Source organism: Schistocerca americana, chromosome 6, assembly GCF_021461395.2.
Source record: "Schistocerca americana isolate TAMUIC-IGC-003095 chromosome 6, iqSchAmer2.1, whole genome shotgun sequence".
In the NCBI taxonomy this organism is placed as follows: Eukaryota; Metazoa; Arthropoda; class Insecta; order Orthoptera; family Acrididae; genus Schistocerca; species Schistocerca americana.
Window position 1 is genome coordinate 332286037 of NC_060124.1, and position 22543 is coordinate 332308579.

General features: G+C 39.8%; 1 protein-coding gene across 2 annotated transcripts in view; it reads right to left on the minus strand.

Annotated features, from left to right (window-relative positions):
• LOC124619256 (ATP-binding cassette subfamily G member 4-like) overlaps positions 1-22543 on the minus strand; it is a 333746-nt gene that overhangs the window by 16524 nt on the left and 294679 nt on the right. For both annotated transcript variants that reach the window (XM_047145521.1, XM_047145520.1), the window contains 4 exons: positions 12556-12745; positions 10755-10900; positions 9158-9396; positions 7427-7714 (listed from right to left, as the gene is read on the minus strand). In XM_047145521.1, the coding sequence (XP_047001477.1) occupies positions 7427-7714; positions 9158-9396; positions 10755-10900; positions 12556-12745 (863 nt within the window). The remainder of the gene's footprint in view (positions 1-7426; positions 7715-9157; positions 9397-10754; positions 10901-12555; positions 12746-22543) is intronic.

Consider the following 22543-nt stretch of genomic DNA (forward strand, 5'->3'; position numbering starts at 1 on the left):
CTACTTCCACCAATGGACGTTACAAAAGGTGTGCGTAACAAATGTAAAGACACACATGTTGTGCAAAAGCGGGACGCAACGGAAGGGACGAAGCAAGTTATGCGGAAGCGATGTAAAACGTGCGCGGCACGGGGCAAGCGTACGGATACACCATACGTGTGTATAACGTGTCCAAACCAACCTGGATTCTGTTTGAACTGCTGCACAATTACACATCCATAATGTAATGGGACGTCGTATCTACAGAGGAAGATCTGTTTGTGTTTGATTTGTAAAGTGTTTGTTTTATTTGATAGCCATGTAAATATAGTTACATTGGTTGCTCAGAATATGATGTTTCTGTACAGTACCGTATGTGGACTTATTTGTGGTTTGCTATAAAAACATCACCTCTACACCTTGAAAACTTATTTGTTACTAGCTGCAGTGCCCGGCGTTGCCCGGGTGTGTATTCATTCCTGTCTTATTTTAGTCCATCTGCTTCTTCTCTCTCTGTCCATCGCCTCCTGTTCTATCGCTATCTATTTTCCATTCATCTCAGTTCCGTTTTCACACAGGTCAATCTTCATGACATAATATTTCCTGTACTATGTGTCCCACAAGAATATAATTTTCCATGTTCCCCGGGAAGAATATTAGGAAACTGCAAAATGAGGTGCGAATGGAGTTGGTATTACAGACGTAATACATTACATCCACATGCATAGTGGGACGGATTTTCGTGCGTTTCATAGTTTTGACGTCATATCTCCTGTACTACGTGTCATACTATGATATAATTTCAAAGCTACATTTAGTGGTATATATGCATATCCTCTGCAAAATTCTTCGCGAATAGCTTTAGTAGTAATGACATAATAAATAGAAATCACAAACCTGATGTTGCGGTTATTCAAGAACAGAATTGTTTATGACGTCATATCTCCTGAACTATATATCGTAAGTAGTTTTTGCTACCATAGCAAATGATTCATTACCTTAGAGAAGATTTGTACCAAATTTGATTGAAATCGGTGTACTAGTTTAGGAGCAGATGTGGAATATCGTCACATGATGCGGCCGTTTTTGACGAATTACATTGTTCATGACGTCATATCTCCTGACGTATGTGTCGTATGTGGTTCTTACCCCTACAGTGATAGTTTTCCGATAATAGGAATATGTGTACCACGTTTCGTTGAAATCGGTCCAGTAGGAGGAGATGTGGAACATACATACATACATACACATACAGTCATTTTTATAATATGTATATATTTGTGATTGGGTTTCCATAGCACCACATTGCAGACGAGTCCTGTTTCTTTTTCTTCGTTTTATAAATCTTTTGGTGTTTTCCGACTAATTCTTTTTCAATGGAGTGGATTTGTCACTTGTGTGAATTGCATTTTCTGTCCAGTTAGCAATACAATAAATAAATAAGGGGCTTTGTTAGAATTGTTAGCAATAAATGCATGTAACGCTTATAAGCGACAGACAGCAGGCAGCATTTATCACATGATCGGCATGCAGCTAAAGTGTACTTGTATTTCTATATCTAGCACCTCTTCCGCAGACGTTATATTCGTTGCCAATATTACGTTCGTGCACAACATGAATTTGTCGCAAAACTAGACATTAGTCTTGCGATCAAAATTTAGGCGTGTTCATAATTTGTATTCAGCCAGGTATGGATTACGAAATATAAATTCCAGCAGTATCTTATTATAACTTGAAACTGCTGACTTCCCTTGCAGAACAAAGTTTTATTCATCCATAAGAATTATGAAAAGATACAGTGGCGAGCTAAGTCGGTAACTATGTAAAGTTATTTCCTCGAAATAAAAATCATAGAAGGCCGTGCGGCTGCAAAGAGAAGTGATTGCAGCGCTCCTGGCAGCTAGCCCCGAACTGTTTTGACTGAGTGGAACGCTGCGCCTCTGGTAGCCAGCGTACGAACTCCAAACGAATCAGCTGGCGGCATCTAGTTTATTCGCCACAAACTTACAGGTTTCGCAGGGCTATGATTTCAGCTCTCAGCGCACGTGCGCTTACAAGCGTCCGCCTCGCGCGTTAGCGGCTCGCACTGGCGACCGCAGCGAACGTGTTAATACCCGTGTATCATCTGCATTTCTTCTTGGTGTAGCAATTTTAATGGCCAGTAGTGTAATACATTCGTAAGTCTGAGACCTGTTAATTTTTGTACATATGGAAAACAACCTTGAAGTATTCATCTATTCACAAATCTTATTAGCAAACATGTACAAGATTTATAGCATTGGGTAGTTCATCTTATGTTGTTTTTGTTCTGAAGAAATATACAGAACTCTCCTATTAATGTGAAGGAATACGAACCAAAGCTATTTATGTTAGCTTGCAGTCGCAGACAACAAAAAGACTGTTATACATTTTATCTTTTGGCCAAAAGTTGTTCTTCTGAAGTAGAAAAAACACACACACACACTACTTGAGAAGGAGGCAGCCTTTTGGATGAAAGGTAAAATGTATACCAGTGTTTTTGTTGTGCCTATCTGTGATTCAACATCTCTCCTGCGAGTAGCAATCCGTCCTTTTCATGTTATTGTTGTTATTCCATCCTGGGCTTTCTTCTATTAGCATTTAATTTACTTGAAGGAAGAGCAGCAACTGAACTGGGCAAGGCCCACAAATGAAAGACCTCCTGTATTAAATTGGTCTTTTGTAGTTATTTGGGCACATCTTACTAACAGTGTTTTGCCCTGTCTCCCTTTTCTAATTAATAACTTATCTATGATTGCTGGATAATTTTGTCCTATTTGTATAGCAAATATGTTTCTAGGCCTTACAGAAATTTAGTTTCAAGAATTATTGAAATGTTTTACATGCAGAAAGAAATTTTAAGTCCCCTCACTTCTCCATTATGTCTGTCAATCTTGAATAAACATACCACATTTTTATTTATTTTACATATTTATTTATCCAGCCATAGGCAATAAATATTGTATGGATGTTGTCCAAATGGATATGAAAATTTTATGTGTAATCATTACAAGAAAATGAAACATATAAAAATATGCATTAAACAATACACGCAAAGTGATGCAATACATAGTAATACAAATGAATATACATATTGCTTCTGTTATTACAAATTCATATGCCTCTACTTTTAACTTCCCTAACCAGCAAATCCTTTTATACACAACAATGCAAATGCAAATATAATGAAAATAATAAGGGGCAAAAGACAGTATATTAGTTTTTGGCTTAATACAAACATTATCAGAAAAATATTTTTGGCCATCACAGTCATCTACCAAGTAAAACTATCGTTCAGGTAGAATTTTTTATAAGTCTGATTTATATTTATTTTCATTTCCCTACTTCCTGTTGTAGACTGGCAGTCTGCTGCAAGATTTAACATTGATACGGCTCTTTTGTTCATTATGTATGGAGTGCTGTGCTGTTTTGGATATTGTAACTATGAAAGTCAGCATTTCTCTGAAAATCTTCAAAGTGAATCAATCAGGCTGAATTGAGTTTCTGTGCAAATTTTTTACATGGTCATTAGAATTCAAGTTTTCATCAATGTGGATCCCCAGCAATTTTGCAGATGTTACTCTGTCTATGGCTTTGTCATGCAATTTCTAATTGTGAATGAACAGTAAGGACTGCTTGTGTCAAAGATCTGGAAATGACTTACCACAAAAAATTCAAAGTTAGGCTTATGAAACAAATATCAAGAGCTCAACTGGCTGTTCTATATATATATATATATATAAGAAAAGACCTTCAATGCAGTCTGCTTGTGTATTACCACATGGGCAGTGACAAGCAGCTCCTCTGCCAATATGCTGAAGGTCTCACCTAGCTATCCACAGACTGAAAGTACTCTCTGTCTCATGTCCACAAACAGATATCCATGGCCTTATATCACAACACACAGACACCTACTGCAGTATCCCAGTGCAGTACCCCTCGGCAAATTGGCTTAGTGCACCACATTCAGCCTTCTGGCAACAGTCTCACCACAACTCAGTCGCTGGAAAACAAACACACAAGACTCCATGTCTGCGGCCGATAAACGTAAGCATATTTATCTGCCAACTAATGGAAAAAAAGTCATAACACCACACTGCCAGTGTCATTCTAGGGAGCACCACAATCGTGGACCTATTACATGGGCTTGTCACATGCTGCCTGGAAATTGTTCATATATGCTTCCACCAGGCATGTATTTAACCAGCTGCCCGGCCCCAGCCAGCCAATCATTCCTCAAGTTCCAGCATGATTCATTCTGTGAGATCCAACATCAGCTATCTCCACAAGCAGCTAAACCAGCAATGCTGTTATTTGTAGCCAGGAAGGATTTTGCCTGCAGCACACTCCACGACCTGCTATGCCGTCACCACACAGCTGCCTCCCACCTGCTGACTGTGGCCTCACCAGACACCATCAGCCCTACATCCAATACACTTGGCTGTCACCAGGTGCACTGTGCTCAGTACCAATCACTGCACCGTGGGACCGAGCACTTATGAATACTGTGAGACAATCCCACTTCAGTGACCAAACATAGACTCTGTATGAACCTCCTTACTGGTGGATACAGTGTAACCTTATTTCTTGTTGACTAGAAGGGAGTCTTTATTTTTCTATTACTCATGTTCCATGTTATTGATTTAATAAACTGTTGTCCATCATCACTGGTGGCAAATCAGTAAGTATTTTCCCCTTGTGGTCATGGACATAAAACTTACCACTACTCACATATCTAATGACAAGCCACAAAGTAGTGGTCCACTCATCACTCACTCGAAAAACTGAAACACATACTCCTTCAGGACTTTGACCACATGTCTTTAATCTGTGAACTGAGGACTATCCTACTCAGTAGTCTGCTCCACCTTTCCAAAGTGGTTTTTCAAAATCCACACAACCTACACAATATCTTTCATCCTGCCAATGGCTTTCCAGCTCTCAATCCCCTGTCCCATATACTTGTGGGAGAATAAGATGTGAAACCTGTCCCATTCATCTCCCCAATAGCTCATATTCCAGTCCTATCACTGGCATTTCTTGCTCTATGAGAGGTAAGAAAATCTCTGAAAGAAGTCACACCTTATACGACATTTGCTGAAATCACAGTACATCATTACAAATGGGTATGATCATGAACATACTATCTACCAGATGAATGACCACTGACAAACTGTAACCAAGGATGAAGCAGACCACCAGTTATGTAGCACACCTACCACCTCCCTTCCCCCCTGTACCACCATCATCCCTCATAAAATGTATCTCTTTTATTTCTTGTATTCCATATTCCTGTATCAAATTCCCCCCCTCCTGTTACCACTCCCATTCCACTTTTCCATTTTCACACCAGCCTCACACCCATATTTTTCCACTACACCCACCCCACCAAACAAGGGGTTGCATTAATATGACATTGGATCCATATTTGTGAGGATGGCAGTTCAAATCTCCATCTGCCTTCACGGGTGTACCCTTGGAGATTTCTTGGATGAAATGACTGGGTGAATCACATGGTGATGACAGGGGTAGTATGGGTAAAGGTGAGAAAGCCTCAACAAAACAGGAATCCTGAGTGTAGAGGCAATCAGTTCTTACATGCCCAAATTGAAGCTTGCAGTGTTCAGTTCCAGTTCTGCCCATTTAGGATCCATCGATACTCCAAATTAATAACCCATTGATAACCTTCCAGGAATTTATTTCCTCCAGCCTACCTTACCTTTTTTTCTAAATACATCCAGTGATATTAATGATATAGTTACCTACTATGCAATTACATCAGCTGTCAAATCTGATTCAAGCTTAAACATTCTCCCTGCAATGAAAGACTCCACCAGTGTGATAGTTGAGTACATTCATTGGTTCACTGGCTGTCAGACACCTTCACCTGCCCTTCATAACTTCTTAGACTCCACTTATTGTCTGTCTTGTATATATTACAAACCTAACCACCCAGGATGCACCACACTGGAGTTTTAACCTTGTGCTCCCACTGAAATGATTTCTGGTCTCATGGAGTAGAACGTTCAGCCTACATTCTTGCATTAGGTGTAACATTTACTGTCTTCAACACTTCTCATCACTAACCCCCAGTATACCAATATCTGCCATATCTTGTTATGACTGAACACAATTTCTCCTAACATAATGCTCATCAAAAATTTATTATCTTCTTTACTATCGGCATAGTGAATCTTCATCTTTTCACAAAATTTTTGTCCTTTGATGTTCAGGTTCACAAACAAATTTATAACATTCCCTAGCACTAACTTGACCAGCAACTTTCTAAGTCTATTTCACGCTGTCTTACCAATTAGGCAGTTCCCTGGAAATGTCTGTTCCTGTTAAACCCATCACTTCCACAACAACCACTTCATCAAGAATAAATGTCCCTCTGGTGCATGAATATCCCCAATATGTTACATAAGCAAATCTCCTGCCATGTACTCTCATGTTTCTGGTGATTCTTGTAGTGTTATTACCCATCCACAAAGAGGAATTACCTTTTATGAAGACGACAGATTGCTACTCACCATAAAAATGACACACTGAGTAGCAACCTTTCATTTTCATAATATTGTTGATATTCTAATCTTGACTTTCCATTGTCAGAGGAAACATCATTTTAACACATTAGCACCCTAAACCTCAACAGCTCATATATATCTTCCCCTATAGATTAACCCACATTTCAAGATACCCTTAAATGCAGAATATCCTTCCCAGACACTTTCTACTGCTTCTGAGCAGTATTTCACTGCCTTCCAAATCTTTATATCCTGCTTATAATCCTCTACTGCTTCTGAGCAGTATTTCACTGCCTTCCCAATCTTTATATCCTGCTTATAATCCCTTACTCAATGGTTTATACATTTGTGAATGATGCTGGTGAAAGATCTGCCTCATGTATGTTCTTGGCATCTCCTAATCTAGTTTTATAAAGAAAGCCTTGTCATGTATGCTGCAGTTATGTTCAAGCATTCTACATGGATCTACATGAAGGCTTTCCACTCTCCAGCAACCCCTCTTCCTTAAACACTCACTGTTTGTTTCTTAATTTCCTCTTGTGCGCTCTTTTTCCTCCTCCTTTCCTTTTACAGAACTATCTTTTTTTTTAATGGCCTCTATGTGAGCCACTTTTTCTTCAGTCTGTGTTCTGTGATGCTACCTTCCAAGGTTCCTATGTTCATCAGCTTTTTATCTTAAGAGAACTGCAACTTTACTATACATATATCACAATAATTTCTGCTGGACCAATGGTGAGGGATACCACTAAAAATTATGAATGTCCAAGGAAGAACAGGAGACACAAGAAGATTTCCAGTGCTGTAATATTGGCTTGTGATAGTATTCAACCTGGTTCACAAATGGTTGTCAGAAAAATCAAGGCAAGCAACTGAAAAAATGTGCAGTTTACAAATATACTTACTGTGTCCATTCTTAGCTATGTCATTTGCAATATATGGTTGAAATAGGTTAATATTGGTCCCAGCAACAGATGTCGCTGGTTCGCCATTGGACTCCTGTGTTTGTCCATTGCTTTTCTCCAGATTTTTTGATTTATCCAGGATGTTAACATTAGAATTATTTAATTTCTCATCCACTCCTGCAATTGGTGGGAACGGTGTGCCACTGCGAATGTCATTTTTACCATTCCTTATTGCTGTCACCAATTTGCGAATGTTGTCTCCATATTCTCCACATGACACCTCAATTACTGTGAACAAAAGTAGTTATTGAGGATTATATGTGTACTGATGTTAAACACGCCATGTTATTAACAAAATTATGGATCTCAATCACTTGAAACAACATATTTACAAGCTTATATTCACTTAAAACAAAATACTTAAATTTAAAAGAATAATATTTAAGTTATGCAATGTAGTTATTTTTTGTATTAAATTACTCAGCACACAATAATAAAACCAGTTTGTTAACATATAATATAATGGACAAAGTGACTTTTTCCACAAAAAAATAGTACTTTACAGTTGGAACATATGTAAATGTTACCACTCAAGGTAATTCAGTAATTTAGTAGAAAATTATATCTTTTGGAAGTGACTATTTAAAATCCATATTTTACAAAATTCTGTATAAAAATACGTTATTTAACAAAACAATCTGTGTCCAACATTTTCCTCATTTTTTAAAAGTTATTGTTCTCCTTGAGTTTTTGTGAATACATAATTTTTCATTATAATTTCAGAAAGGTGTAGTGTCAATAATGTATTAATCATCATGAAATGTTATTTTTCTGCACAAAGGTCAGTGTGGGCCCAAAGCAGTTAGTTACCAGTGGCTAATTGCAGCAGAAGTAAGAGTTTGTTGAAGTGAATAAATAGAGAAAATTTATCCATATATTACTGTTGGATCTTTTTATTTTTAAAAGTTAACCAATGTTAGTTGTTAAAGAATTCAGCATTATGCAAAAAAGTAATGAAACCAGGATATCTGAAGCAAATATACATGAACAACAATGAACATCGTCATGTGGAGAGGAGGAATGTTTGACAATGAATACTATCTGGAACATTCAATTTTCTATTACCGGTATCACTACAAGTACAACATGGGTTTCTGATCATAGCCCTGTTGCTGCACAGTGGGGAACCCATATAGCAAAGCCATATTAGTTAAACTCCACAGAACAGCAACATCTGGCAGCAGCACTAGAACCCTGACACATGTGGAAAGTCACATCTTGACCCCATTGTGTACCAACTCATCATACAAGTGCATCTTGCAAATGTGGGCTCTATAACTAAACTTCCACAGTGTGGGCACCAGCTGTTGCTTGTCAATAGTCACCAGCATCAGCCACCTTAAGGTGTTAAGGAATGGCCTCAGTGAAATACTCTGGAATTTACACAACTTGAACCAGTCATAGACCACAGAAACAGAATATTTAGTAGAGATAAGTGGTAAGACAGAACAGTTTCTAACTATAACACTAGCTGTGGTCAAAATATCACATCATTTTAATAGGATGAGTAAGTAACAGTATTTGGTCGTATCTCAAGACAGAACAATGAAATCAACAAATAAAAAATTGAACAACACACCAAGTTAATCAATTATGGCTTTGACTTATATGATGTTGTTGACAAATACTGAACAAATGTAAAAATTTCATTTTCATCTAAACTGAACTTACTAAATGATGCTGGGTTGTGGTAGCTGGGACATGCAAGACCAAGATTTGCAAGGAAAGGCACCAGTTCCTGGGTGGAACCCTGGTAAACACACTGACCCTCAGCCAATGTATACAGATGGTCAAACATTTCAAAGAGCCGAGCACTCGGCTGATGGATTGTGCATACTATGGTCCGTCCACCACGAGCTAGTGATTTTAGAAGGGATATACACTGGAAGCATGATGAACTGTCCAGACCACTGAAACAGAAGGCATTTATACTTAGAGTAGGAATCATCTTGCAGCAACTTAATGAAATTATTTACTTACTTCAAAACTTAATCTTTACTACACAAATTCAGTATATCAACTTGTCCCACTCTCTTGGTGGTATGTGAAACCAGGAAGGAGCAACTGTTTGTGGTATCATCAAGTACCTGCACTAATCCAGATCACCCCCACATTCCCACTGTCTGGTCACAAAGGACCACTCCTCTCATGACTCAATACCTTCCCTCTCAAACTATGCCACGAGTCTCACTGAGACCTTCACAGACTGAAATTATCCTCTCCATACGGTCCAGATACAGATCTCCTGTGACTTGTCTCTGCAGCTACCTACCACCTCCCACATATCTACTATCTGCACACAAAGGAGCATTCCTCTCATGACTGAGAGTGGTTAGTAGCAATTTGTCCTTTCCATATTGTTGTTATTCGTTCCTGGGCGTTCCTTTAAGGTGGGTTTCTATTTACTTTCAAATTAATGGGGATTTCTCACTTATTGCTTTTTGTTGATGGTTCTTTATCAGAGAACATAGCTTCGCTTTGAACACTAGACAGGGCAACAACGTTTACAGGAAAATTGTTTTGTGTCTTATGCTGAGTAAATCACAGTTTAGCTGAACCGGAAATTTATCCTCAGCAAGAGAAAACATAAAAGATTAAATGTTCTATTTATCCCGAGCAAAAGAAAACTTCTGGATCCCAAGGAATGTTATGCACATTGTTTCATCTATGTATGATCTTTAATATCTACTTTTGGTAGTAGTAGTAGTTACTTTTGCTCATCTGAATTTACATAACAAGAATATTTGTGAGATTAAGATACAATATTTGCTTTGCTGTTTTGTCACTGGACGCATGCATTCTGGCATGTTCAAATACTAGTTAATGATAAAAGGAAGATTAACAAGAATGGAGAAGCCTCACTACATTAGCATATTAAAGTGTGGGAATACATAAACTGACACTTGTTACCTTACTTGATTGGTTGCACATAAGCTATAGATGAGTATTTTTGTATATGGGCACTTGATTTACCACATTTCTCCATGTGCTGCTTCTTCTTGTGGATTTGGTCAAGTACAAGTTTACATTCATAAAATTATGAATCATTGTTTAGTGTCAGTGAAAATGTTGCTTCATGAAGTTGTTCAACATTGCACTGTAACAACTCTTTCCTCATGGATTTTCTCGAAGTAATTTATTACAATTGTATTGTTATAATTTTCAAAGGATAACTTCATTTTTAGCAGAAATTACAGTATTTTGGTGTTGCTCTCCTAACAAAAATATCACACTAGAAAGTAGTACCTATGTTTTTACTGTATTGTACCTTGTTGGTTCATCAAAGAACATGATGGGTGGGTTGTTGACCAGCTCTAAGGCAATAGACAACCTCTTCTTCTGGCCACCAGACAGGTTGCTTGTCATTGTCCGCCTATGTTCATGCAGACCCAGGAGCTCCAGGATTTCTTGGATCTATAGAAACACACATGAAACTACTATTTGACTTTTGTATGAAAACAGCGAGCTATTAATGTGTTAACACATTCCTAGGAATAGTTCTTGTTTCAATAAAACTCTTATGACCTCAAATGACATACACATACAAACAAAATAAATAATAACATAAAATATGTTATAGCCTATGTTTACTTTCTGTTAAAATAAGTTTTCACACAGTCTGAACGACCTAATTGCCAAATTCCACAGCATTTTACTATATAGAATTATATTCTGGGGTAACATGCCATCTAGTTGAATCATTTTCTTAACTTAGAAAAAAGTGCAATGCAACCAGCTCGATTAACAGAGTCTTGCAAATCTCTCTTTGAAAAGCTGTCATTCCTTCAATTTCCCTGTATGTATTTACTAAAAAATTTAAGTATGTTAGAAAGAATTAAAAAGACATCAAAAAAAAAAAAAATTTAATACACATGAGTAAGATACGAGGCAAAAGAAAAAGTTATTTGTCTGGCCAATAAGGACATCGTCTTGTAAAACTTCCACTACAAATAGTGTGATGCAAATTTAAAGTAGTCTTCCACTGAATAAGATAAAAATAGCTTCATCATTCTCACTTTTTGTAAATTTCTAAGGGCAGTATTGCTAGATCACTGCTTCTATTCCGTAGGAGAATTTTCAGAATATGTGAAATACAAGGGACTTGAAATAAGACAGTGCACCTGCTACAAGCCCTTTTTACAAATAAAGCAAAACATTCACTTATTTGCTGAAATATAACTGTTTCTGTACTTTATGTAACAGTGTATGTATGTACGTGTGCACACATTTATTCACAATATTCATACTGTTTCCCAAAACCTGGAAAATTTTTTTGGATGAATAAAAACTAATGTAATTTCATTTATGTTTGAAAAACCTTATAAAGAAGCAGGCTTAATGGCTTTATTATCAACAACCACAATTGCAACAACTGAGATTTCGAAACTCTTCATGTAACTAATATAGTATACTAGCTGTAACCTCGACTGCACTAACATGTCAGCAGTTTTGGTATGAGTGATGGTGAGTAAGTAGGCTATTGTTTGTGCAATAATGTCAGCTGCTCTCATGTGTATGCCTGTTCAGGTAAGCATAGATCATGATGTGTGCCCTCCCCCAACTGTCCCAATGCACAACACGGTGGCACATGCAGTGTCACTGCCAAGCAGTGTGTGTGTGTGTGTGTGTGTGTGTGTGTGTGTGGAGGGACATCGACCTCTATACATTATACAACACATACATTATGCAACAAATTTAATAATTTTTTATCATCATTTATGTTCACTGATGGTAAAAAAAAGATGTTCTATCCTTTACTTCACCCTCTTCGGGTTTTTTTTTTTTTCTTTCTATGGTAGCCTACCATTCATTGGTTTAGTTATGAAAACTTAAGAAAGAGAGTTACTTTTGTACTTGTAATATTAGTATGGAAATGTGGCTAATATTAACTTTTAATTACGTTTGTTGTGTTTAGTAATGACTTCAAATAAAAACACATTTTTTAAGAATATAGCTTGATTTGGCTACAGTACTAAATGCTTCAATGCAGCTGGCTACAGCACTAAATGCTTCAATGCAGCTACTTTAAAATACAACAGCAAACAAGTTGCAGGTAGAATATTACTCACCACATCCCGTTTCTCATCACTCTTCATATCATTACCAAGTTTCAGGCCTGTTGCTACATTCATGGCTTCTTCAACTGATAAGTTTGCGTGTAGTTGATTGTCCTGCATGATGTAGCAAGAAAGTTTTCGGAAACTGCTCAGATTTCGTTCCTCACCATTTATGGTGATTGAACCTTTCATCCCAGAAGTCCTGCAAAATGAGTTCTATGCATAAACATGTAAGCATTTTAGATATGCATCATAACAGCCTTACTTTCATTATCCCCAAAACAATCCTCTTTAGTCAGTGTATTAATATGACAACGTGTGTAAATTATTACTTCCATTCTTGTATAATAGTAAGTTGACCCAACTTAATAAATTTTTTACTTTATTTTATTTGCAGATTATGAGCACAGTGCTGAGAAATTTTGTAACCTTTCATACTCATAGAAGTCTAAGACTTTTTCAAAAATGCCTAGCTTCATTTTGAAACCCTGAAATTAAAAGTGGCTTCCACATTACTCCTTATTCAGCAGCATAAGGAAATCATGATAATTAGATTTCATTATGTGCTTAATATGTGTGTTTGATTTGCAAATAGATTTTGTCAAAGACATTTGAGTGTGGTCATTATCATAGAAGAAACCCACAGATTTTTTGCTGAGTCAGTTTCAGGTAACTCTGGGAGCTACTTATAAGTGCTAGAATATGATTTGAACAGATTTTACGAGATATTGTAAACTAACTGTGGTTCATTTTCACAAGGCAAGAGGCCAGGTACCAGCCATTGTATAGCTTGCTTCAGGTTTATATAAACTGGATATGAAAATGAACAGGCACATCAGAAAGTAGTTTACAAGTTAGCAGCTAGCTGCCAATGGCAAAATATATTAGGGCACTGGGCACTGCGTTCATACTCATTCCTCTGTAGAATATAATTACCAGAGGGCACCAGGGACATGACAGTCTCTTGCAACATCTGGACATTGCCAATCTTGATGCAGCTACCATAAAACACAGTCTTCTTATTAGTGTATTGACAAATAAAAAATTACTTTTTACGTGCCTTTGTATGCATTCTAATCTCTCCCATATGAGACATATGATGATGGCTGCAGAACTGTTATGCAGTTTTATTTGAATGCTGTTTCTTTTTATTTACCTAATGGGGTTTCCCAACAGCTGTGATGATGCCACTTCCCCCCCCCCCCCCCCCCCCACAAAGATTCTCATTCAAGTTTTATGAGCAGCTCTGAAGGACGGAAGATTAGGGTTTTGACAGCCTGTCAACAATGAGGTCATTAGAGATGGAGCACAAGTTCCGAATGATTCAAGGATGGGGAAAGAAATCAGCCATGCCCTTTCAAAGGAACCATACCAGCATTCGTCAGGAGCGATTTAGGGAACTCATGAGAAACCTAAATCTGGATGGTCAGTTGCAGATTAGAACTGTTGTCCTCCCAAATGCGAGTCCAGTGTGCTGATCACTGCACCACATCGTTTGGTCTGAGTAGCTGTGTTACATTTTTGTATGGGCTGTAACGATCTACTATGATCCTGAATGTTTCATTCAATGTCTGATATCATGCCTAACTGCTAAGTACTCTAAATTCTGGAGCAGTACTCTAGAACTGATCACATTGTGTTTTGGATGTACCAAGAAGGTTAATGAATGAAATCTACACTATGGATGTGACAGATCCATGTAGTCCAAGTAATGTCAATATGGAATGACATTACCCTGCAAAACAAGTATTTCAGTAGTATTAATGACAGTGTAAGTGGATTTCATAGGAGTAAATGTCATTATTGTTAAAATCCAGTCTCTGCACAACACGGCTTTCAGGAAAGAGTAGAACTAGCACTAACTCATTGTTTGAAACATGTTTAACAGGATTCAGCTTGAGTGATCCAGTCGCTGTATCCCCTCTGCCCCATGGTGTGGTCCAGTAATGATCACCAGGGCCCACATGAGAAAGTTTGGAAGGTATAAGAAATATAGCCTGCACAGAAATCAACACTATATATTACTGTACGTACTGTCGCTCTGAGAGTAGCGCCCCCCCCCCCCCCCTCACTGCATCGGCACAAACCGTTACACAACTGTTTATTCCAAAACTGTCCTGTAACTAATATTAAATCAGAATATAAAAGCCCATTAGATTAGAATAATTAATCAATACTGAGATATTAGTACAATACTGTCGGCAGTTAATTATTTTAATTTGCATTTTTATTCAGATTTGTATGGTATATACAATATGAATCCATTCAGAAGCACACTGGGATGAGCGCCAGCCCTCACGCGAGCAGCAAGGCTACATAAATAGAAGGACCAACTTTGGTTGAATTCTCAGAAGGGCATGCCAGGCTGCAGAACAAAGCCATTCACTTGACCAGACTTCCCTTTTGAGTTGCCACCACTGGACTCAGGGCACCTCACAAGCAACAACAACATGGTATAAGCTTAGATTCAGGTTAGACAACCCAATACCCCTTGCAAAACTCAGTCAGCCTTCATGTAAATGCTGTCTGACAATACAAAGATATATGAAATAACAAACTGGTGACACATGAGTATTTATTTTTCAATTACGAAGTAAAGTTTGTGGTGTAGTAACTCACTTTGAGTAGCATGCTTTGAATGTAATTTTATCAATCCTAAACAAAAACTGTGAAAAATGGGTCTTTTCCGGCAGTGGATTAGGGAAGACTCCAGTTTCACAACAGATGGGAGAGTGATTTTTTACCATCCTGTCAAGAACAAGTGAGCAAACACAGGTTATTTTTAACATTCATGTTATCTATCACTCTCCTTGCTAGTCTTCTTCCCTCATATTTTCAAATCAAAATTTAAATTTAGTTTACTGATGTGCATATGCTATTTGACTGAATGGACATTTTACATGACCATGTTGTTATTTTTTTAGTTACTGTCATGTTCTTAGTGTTTGTTTTAATTTTAGTACACCAAGATAAAGTCACATTTCCTTCAACACTAAGATTCCACAGTTCACATTACGAATGTCACAAGAAAGAAGAACAAAAAACATACTCTGTGACAAGTTGTACAGTGAACAGCTTAGACAATTGTGAAGCTTTAGAATTGGCTAATGTGCCATGCTTGTTAAGATGTACCCCTGATTCATCTTCTCCAACTCTTTACACAGGAGGAGGCTGGTGCTGTCGAATGCAGAACATTACGTTCTGCATTCTTAACATTGTTTCTACTTTTGGACAAGAGTGCATAAAGAAAATATCGAATGAATTTACCAGGATAATTCTAAACCACTCTAGGAAGTAAATCGACGGTCACATTGTTGACAAACGTATTCTACAATGTTTACAGTTCCCCATTACACTAGCGACAGGCAGAATGCATCGGCTGAGCTATATGTTTCTTGAACTGGTGGGGAATCTCGCGCTTCAAAGACACGCTGGCGCCGGCTGCCACCGCTTTGACTGGGAGCAAAAATACCTGGTATGGACCAATGACTTTTATTTGTATTTCTGTAACGATGACCTTCATCTACGTCATTACTCTACAAATCACACTCAAGTGCCTGACAAGAGGGCTCTTCGAACGACCTTCAGACTATTTCTCTGCCGTTCCACTCTGAAACAAAGCATGGGAAAAATGAACACTCACTTCTTTCTGTATGAGCCCCAATTTCTTCTTTTTTTTATGATAACCATTCCTCTCTATGTAGGTTGGCAACAATAAAATACGAGAGCTATCCACAAAGTACATTACGTTTTGGAATTAAAAATAAATAAAGTATTGGAAATTTTTTTTTATTATATACAGATGAAAGCCACACTTAAATACTACTTTTCTACATAGTTGCCATTTAAATTAAGGCACTTATCGTAGCGATGGACGAGCTTGGAAATTCCTTCGTCGTAAAATTCGGCCGCCTGCGCCTTCAACCACGTGGTTACCTCTGCTTAAAGCTGTGCGTCGTCATCAAAACGCTGCAAGGCCAACCACTTCTTCATTGCTGGGAATAAGTGGAAGTCGCTCGGTGCCAGGTCGGGACTGTAAGGCGGATGAGGAAACAACTCCCACTTGAAAGATTCGAGAACTTCACGAGTGGCATTTGCCGTGTGGGCCCGGGCGTTGTCGTGAATCAGCAAGATATTTGAGCCCAACTTTCCCCTGAGCTTGTTTTGTATTGCTCTTCTGAGGTTGTGCAGAGTTTGGCAATACCTTTGAGAGTTTATTGTAGTGCCTCTTTCCAGGAAATCCACAAAAATCACACCTTTTCTGTCCCAAAAGAGGTAAACAAGTGGTTGAGGGCGCAGGCGCCCGAGTTTTACGACGAAGGAATTTCCAAGCTCGTCCATCGATACCATAAGTGCCTTAATTTAAATGGCAACTATGTAGAAAACTAGTATTTAAGTGTGGCTTTCATCTGTATATAATTAAAAAAAATTCCAATACTTTATTTATTTTTAATTCCAAAACTTAATGTACTTTGTGGATAGCTCTCGTATTTTCACGTTCATACGAGAAAGCTGATGACTTGAGATTTCGTGAAAATATGTCGCGCAGCGATACACGCCTTTCTTTTAATGATTGCCTTTCCAATTCGTTTATCATACCCGTGACACTTTCTCCCCTATTCACGACAGAAAACGAGCTGCCCTTCTGAGAATTTTTTTCGATGTTCTGTGCCAGTCGTATCTGGTAAGGATCTCATACAGCAAGGCAATACTCTAGGACGAACAAGCGTAACGTAGGCAGTCTCTTTAGTAGACCGTTGCGTCTTCTAAGAGTTGTACCAAAAAAGCGTAGTCTTTGTTTTGCCTTCCCCGTAACTTTATTTATGTGGTCAGTCCACATACTGTTAACTCCACAGTACTGTCCCGCTGCAGTAGGTCCTATGTCGCGTAATGCTACAATTGGCTACACGAAAGGTGTAGCGGAATCACAGAAAATCCGCCGAGAAGTGGATGAGATTTCTGTAACGAATAGAACCTGTATACCCCAGATTCCGGAAGAGTGAGAGATTGGGGGGGGGGGGGGAGGGTAAGTACCCCCTCTTGTGGACGCCTACGCTCTTAGTCTAAACCATTTGTGCATAAATTCAAATCTCGAGAGCTTTTGGATACCACCCCATGGATTAGAAAATGATATACTGTGAGTAGATAAGTTTCTGCTCTTTGGGCAGCAAAGTAACTGACGATGGGAGAAATTGAATGCATATAAAAAACTAACTGCCAATAGCAAGAAAGGCTTTTCTGAAAACGAAAATAGATTTATTAACATCGAACTTAAATTTTTCATTAATACTTCTCTGAGTGAACGTATGCATGGAGTGTAGCCCTGTACGGAAGTGAAACGTGGATTATAAACTGTTCACACAAGAAGAGAATAGAAGCTTTTAAAATGCGGTGCTGAAGAAGAATGCTGAAGACTAGATGGATAGGTCGAATAACTAAGGAGGAGGTACTGGACCAAACTGAGCAGAAAATAGGAGTTATGGCACGACTTGACTAAAAGAAGGGATCGATTCGGAGTGCACATCCTGTGGTATCGAGGGATCACCAATTCTGTAGTTGGGGGAAGTGTGAGAGGTAAAAACTGCAGCTATGCAAAGAGGAGAAAGCTTGAACGGGATACTCTAATTCGTAGAGCTGCATGAAACCAGTCTTCGGAATGGAAACCACAACTACACACACTTATATTTTGCCATGATCAACTTGCAGATTACTGCCCGTGGGCAACAGACCTACATTTAGACCGCTTACACACCTGTCTGCTGTGTTTCGGCTTGACATGTGACATGTGGAATAAAAGCTATAAACATTGTCTTTACGGGCTATGCGAAGTGGAGCACACTATTAAAACGTTTCTCATTATTAGCTGAAGGCAAGTATTAATTTTAAGAAGTGAGCTATGCACTGTTTTAGTATAATACAGTGAAGTGACAAAAGCCGCGAGGTCAGCGATATACATACATACGGATGGTGGTAGTATTTTAAGGTATAAAAGGCCAGAGCACTGGTGGAGCTGTCATTTGTATTCAAGTCCAGCTCGATTATGGCCGCACGACGGGAATGTAACACTCAACCTCGGAAATCGGTAGGGAATTCCATATTCCGAGATCCACAGTGTCAACAGTGTGCCGAGGATACCAAGTTTCAGGCATTACCTATCACCGTAGACAAAGCAGCGGCCGACGGCCTTCACTTAACGACCGAGAGCAGCGGCTTTTGTGTAGAGCCGTCAGTGCTAACAGACAAGCGACACTGCATGACATAACTGCAGACGTAAATGTGGGACGATGACGAACGTATCCGGTATGACAATGCGGCGAAATTTGGCGTTAATGGGCTATGGCAGTAGACGATCGACGTGAATGCCCTTGGTAACAGCACGGCATCGCCTGCAGTGTCTCTCTTGGGCTCGTGACCGTATCGGTTGGACCTAGGTGGTAGAATAAAGAGCTGATGGTAGGGTTCGAGCGTGGCGCAGACTACACGAAGCTATCGTGACCGTATCGGTTGGACCTAGGTGGTAGAATAAAGAGCTGATGGTAGGGTTCGAGCGTGGCGCAGACTACACGAAGCTATGGGCCCAAGCTGTCAACTAGGCACTGCTCAAGCTGGTGGCGGCCCCATAATGGTGAGGGATGTGGCCGGCCATTGTGGCCGAGCGGTTCTAGGCGTTTCAGCAGCCCGGAATCGCGCTGCGCCTTCGGTCACAGGTTCGAATCCTGCCTCGGGCATCTATGTGTGTTATGTCATTAGGTTAGTTAGGTTTAAGTAGTTCTAAGTCTAAGGGACTGATGATCTCAGATGTTAAGTCCCATAGTGCTTAGAGCCATTTGAACCTTTTTTTTTTTTTTTTGAGGGATGTGTTTACATGGAATGAATTGGGTCCTCTAGTCCAACTGAACCGATCATTATGTTCGGCTACTGGGAGACATTCTGTAGCCATTCATGGACTTCATGTTTCCAAACAACGATGGAATTTTTATGGATGACAGTGCGCAATGTCACTGGGCCACAGTTGCTCGCGATTTGTTTGAAGAACATTCTGGACAATTCGAGCGGATGGTGTGGCCACACACATTGCCGAATATGAATCCCGTAGAACATCTATGGGACATGATCGAGAGGTCACAAAATCCTGCACCGGCGACACTTTCCCAATTATGGACAGCTATACAGGCAGCATGGCTCAGTATTTCTGCAGGGGGACTTCCAACGACTTGTTGAGTCAGTGCCACATCGAGCTGCTGCACTACGGCGGGTAAAAAGAAGGTATTAAGGGGTGTCCCATGACTTGTCATATCAGTGAATGCGTAGCACTACAATTAACGTAATATCTAGGTAATTCCAATGTTATTGTGTGAAAGTGTAACACAGAACGTTTGAAAATTGGAAATTTATGGTAAGGTCTCATGGGACCAAACTGCTGAGGTCATCGGTCCCTAAGCTTACACACTACTCAATCTACACTACTGGCCATTAAAATTGCTACACCAAGAAGAAATGCAGATGATAAACGGATATTCATTGGACAAATATATTATACTAGAACTCACATGTGATTACATTTTCACGCAATTTGGGTGCATAGATCCTGAGAAATCAGTACCCAGAACAACCACCTCTGGCCGCATTAACGGCCTTGATACGCCTGCGCATTGAGTCAAACAGAGCTTGGATGGCGTGTACAGGTATAGCTGCCCATGCAGCTTCAACACGATACCACAGTTCATCAAGAGTAGTGACTGGCGTATTGTGAAGAGCCAGTTGCTCGCCCACCATTGACCAGGCATTTTCAATTGGTGAAAGATCTGGAGAATGTGCTGACCAGGGCAGCAGTCGAACATTTTCTGCATCCAGAAAGGCCCGTACAAGGCCTGCAACATGCGGTCGTGCATTATCCTGCTCAAATGTACGGGTTCGCAGGGATTGAATGAAGGGTAGAGCCACGGGACGTAACACATCTGAAATGTAACGTCCACTGTTCAAAGTGCCGTCAATGCGAACAAGAGCTGACTGAGACGTGTAACCAATGGCACCCCATACCATCACGCCGGGTGATACGCCAGTATGGCGATGACGAATACACGCTTCCAATGTGCGTTCACCGCGATGTCGCCAAACACGGATGCGACCATTATGATGCTGTAAACAGAACCTGGATTCATCCGAAAAAATGACGTTTTGCCATTCGTGCACCCAGGTTCGTCGTTGAGTACACCATCGCAGGTGCTCTTGTCTGTGATGCAGCGTCAAGGGTGACCGCAGCCACGGTCTCCGAGCTGACAGTCCATGCTGCTTCAAACGTCGTCGAACTGTTCGTGCAGATGGTTGTTGTCTTGCAAACGTCCCCATCTGTTGACTCAAGGACCGAGACGTGGCTGCATGATCCGTTACAGCCATGCGGATAAGATGCCTGTCATCTCGACTGCTACTGATACGAGGCAGTTGGGATCCAGCACGGCGTTCGGTATTACCCTCCTGAACCCACCGATTCCATATTCTGCTAACAGTCATTGGATCTCGACCAACGAGAGCAGCAATGTCGCGATACGATAAACAGCAATCGCGATAGGCTACAATCCGACCTTTATCAAAGTCGGAAACGTGATGGTACGCATTTCTCCTCCTTACACGAGGCATCACAACAACGTTTCACCAGGCAACGCCGGTCAACTGTTGTTTGAGTATGAGAAATCGGTTGGAAACTTTCCTCATGTCAGCACGTTGTAGGTGTCGCCACCGGCGCCAACCTTGTGAGAATGCTCTTCTTCCTGTCGGTTAAATTTCGCGTCTGTAGCACGTCATCTTCGTGGTGTAGCAATTTTAATGGCCAGTAGTGCAACTTAACCTAACTTACGCGAAAGACGACACACACACGCCCATGCCCGAGGGAGGACTCGAATCTACGACGGGGGAAGCCGCGCGGACCGTGACAAGACACCCTAGACCGCTCGAATACCGCCCGGCAGAACGTTTGAAACACAGCTCTTTCTCTGATAAGTTTTAACATAGTTTTCTGTGTAGTCAAATGCTGCACAATACTTCATCATTATAATCAAAACCTCATTGGTAAAAACACTACAAAAAAAAATTCTGTTTATTCTAACTGACTTCAACAAACCGCCTGCCGACGAATTCGATCCATCAACTGATCGAAATGTTGGTTTTTATCTATCATGGGAAGACTATCGGTAAGCATGCTACAGCATGCGCTGCCTAATATGTTCCAAAACGTCGCGCGTAAAAATGGGATTTCCGGGACTCATACCTGGGGTTCTATAAATAGCAGAACGGTAGGGTCAAGTATTTTAGATAGCCCCTGGGCTAGGGATCATTTGTATGCCAAACAGAAGGATCGTCTACTGTAACTACGCTACAGTATGGGGTCAAAATTTGAGTATGACACACACTTCCTCCAGCTTAGACAAATGATACAAATCTGTTGGTTATTTTTGCATTACGTGTCGTCTATGGTGCGTGTTAGGGGGCTTATTGAGGCAACATGTAGTTTCCGGGCGGATCCCGAGAAAACTCGAAAAACTTGGTTTTTGGGTACCAAAACTGAGCCGCAGATTCCAAGACCGTTATATTCCTAAGATCCGGATATCGAAAAACCTTGAAAATTTTCTTGGTATCTTCTATTCGTTTCCGAGATACAGGTGTTCACTCTGCTTTCACACGTTAAATAAGCTCGTTATTATCCGGTGTGAAGCGAAAACGTAGTACAGAAAGTGATGTAAACTGGGAAATATGCTGTAAACTGTAAAGTGTCTGCCTTATCATCAGAAGGGTTCTGGGAACCCCATGCTGTAGTACGGAAGCACATGCAAAATTTTTGTGCACGTAAAATTCGGTCTGAGAGGTAAAATTTGTTTTGCATTATGCTAGTTTCACTTAAGTAAACTATCAAAATTTTACTGACCCACATAGTTCTTTTGATATGAGTGACGCCCTGGACGCGCCTAGTGGCCGCGAGGTTTAGGGCACATGTCACGGATTGCGC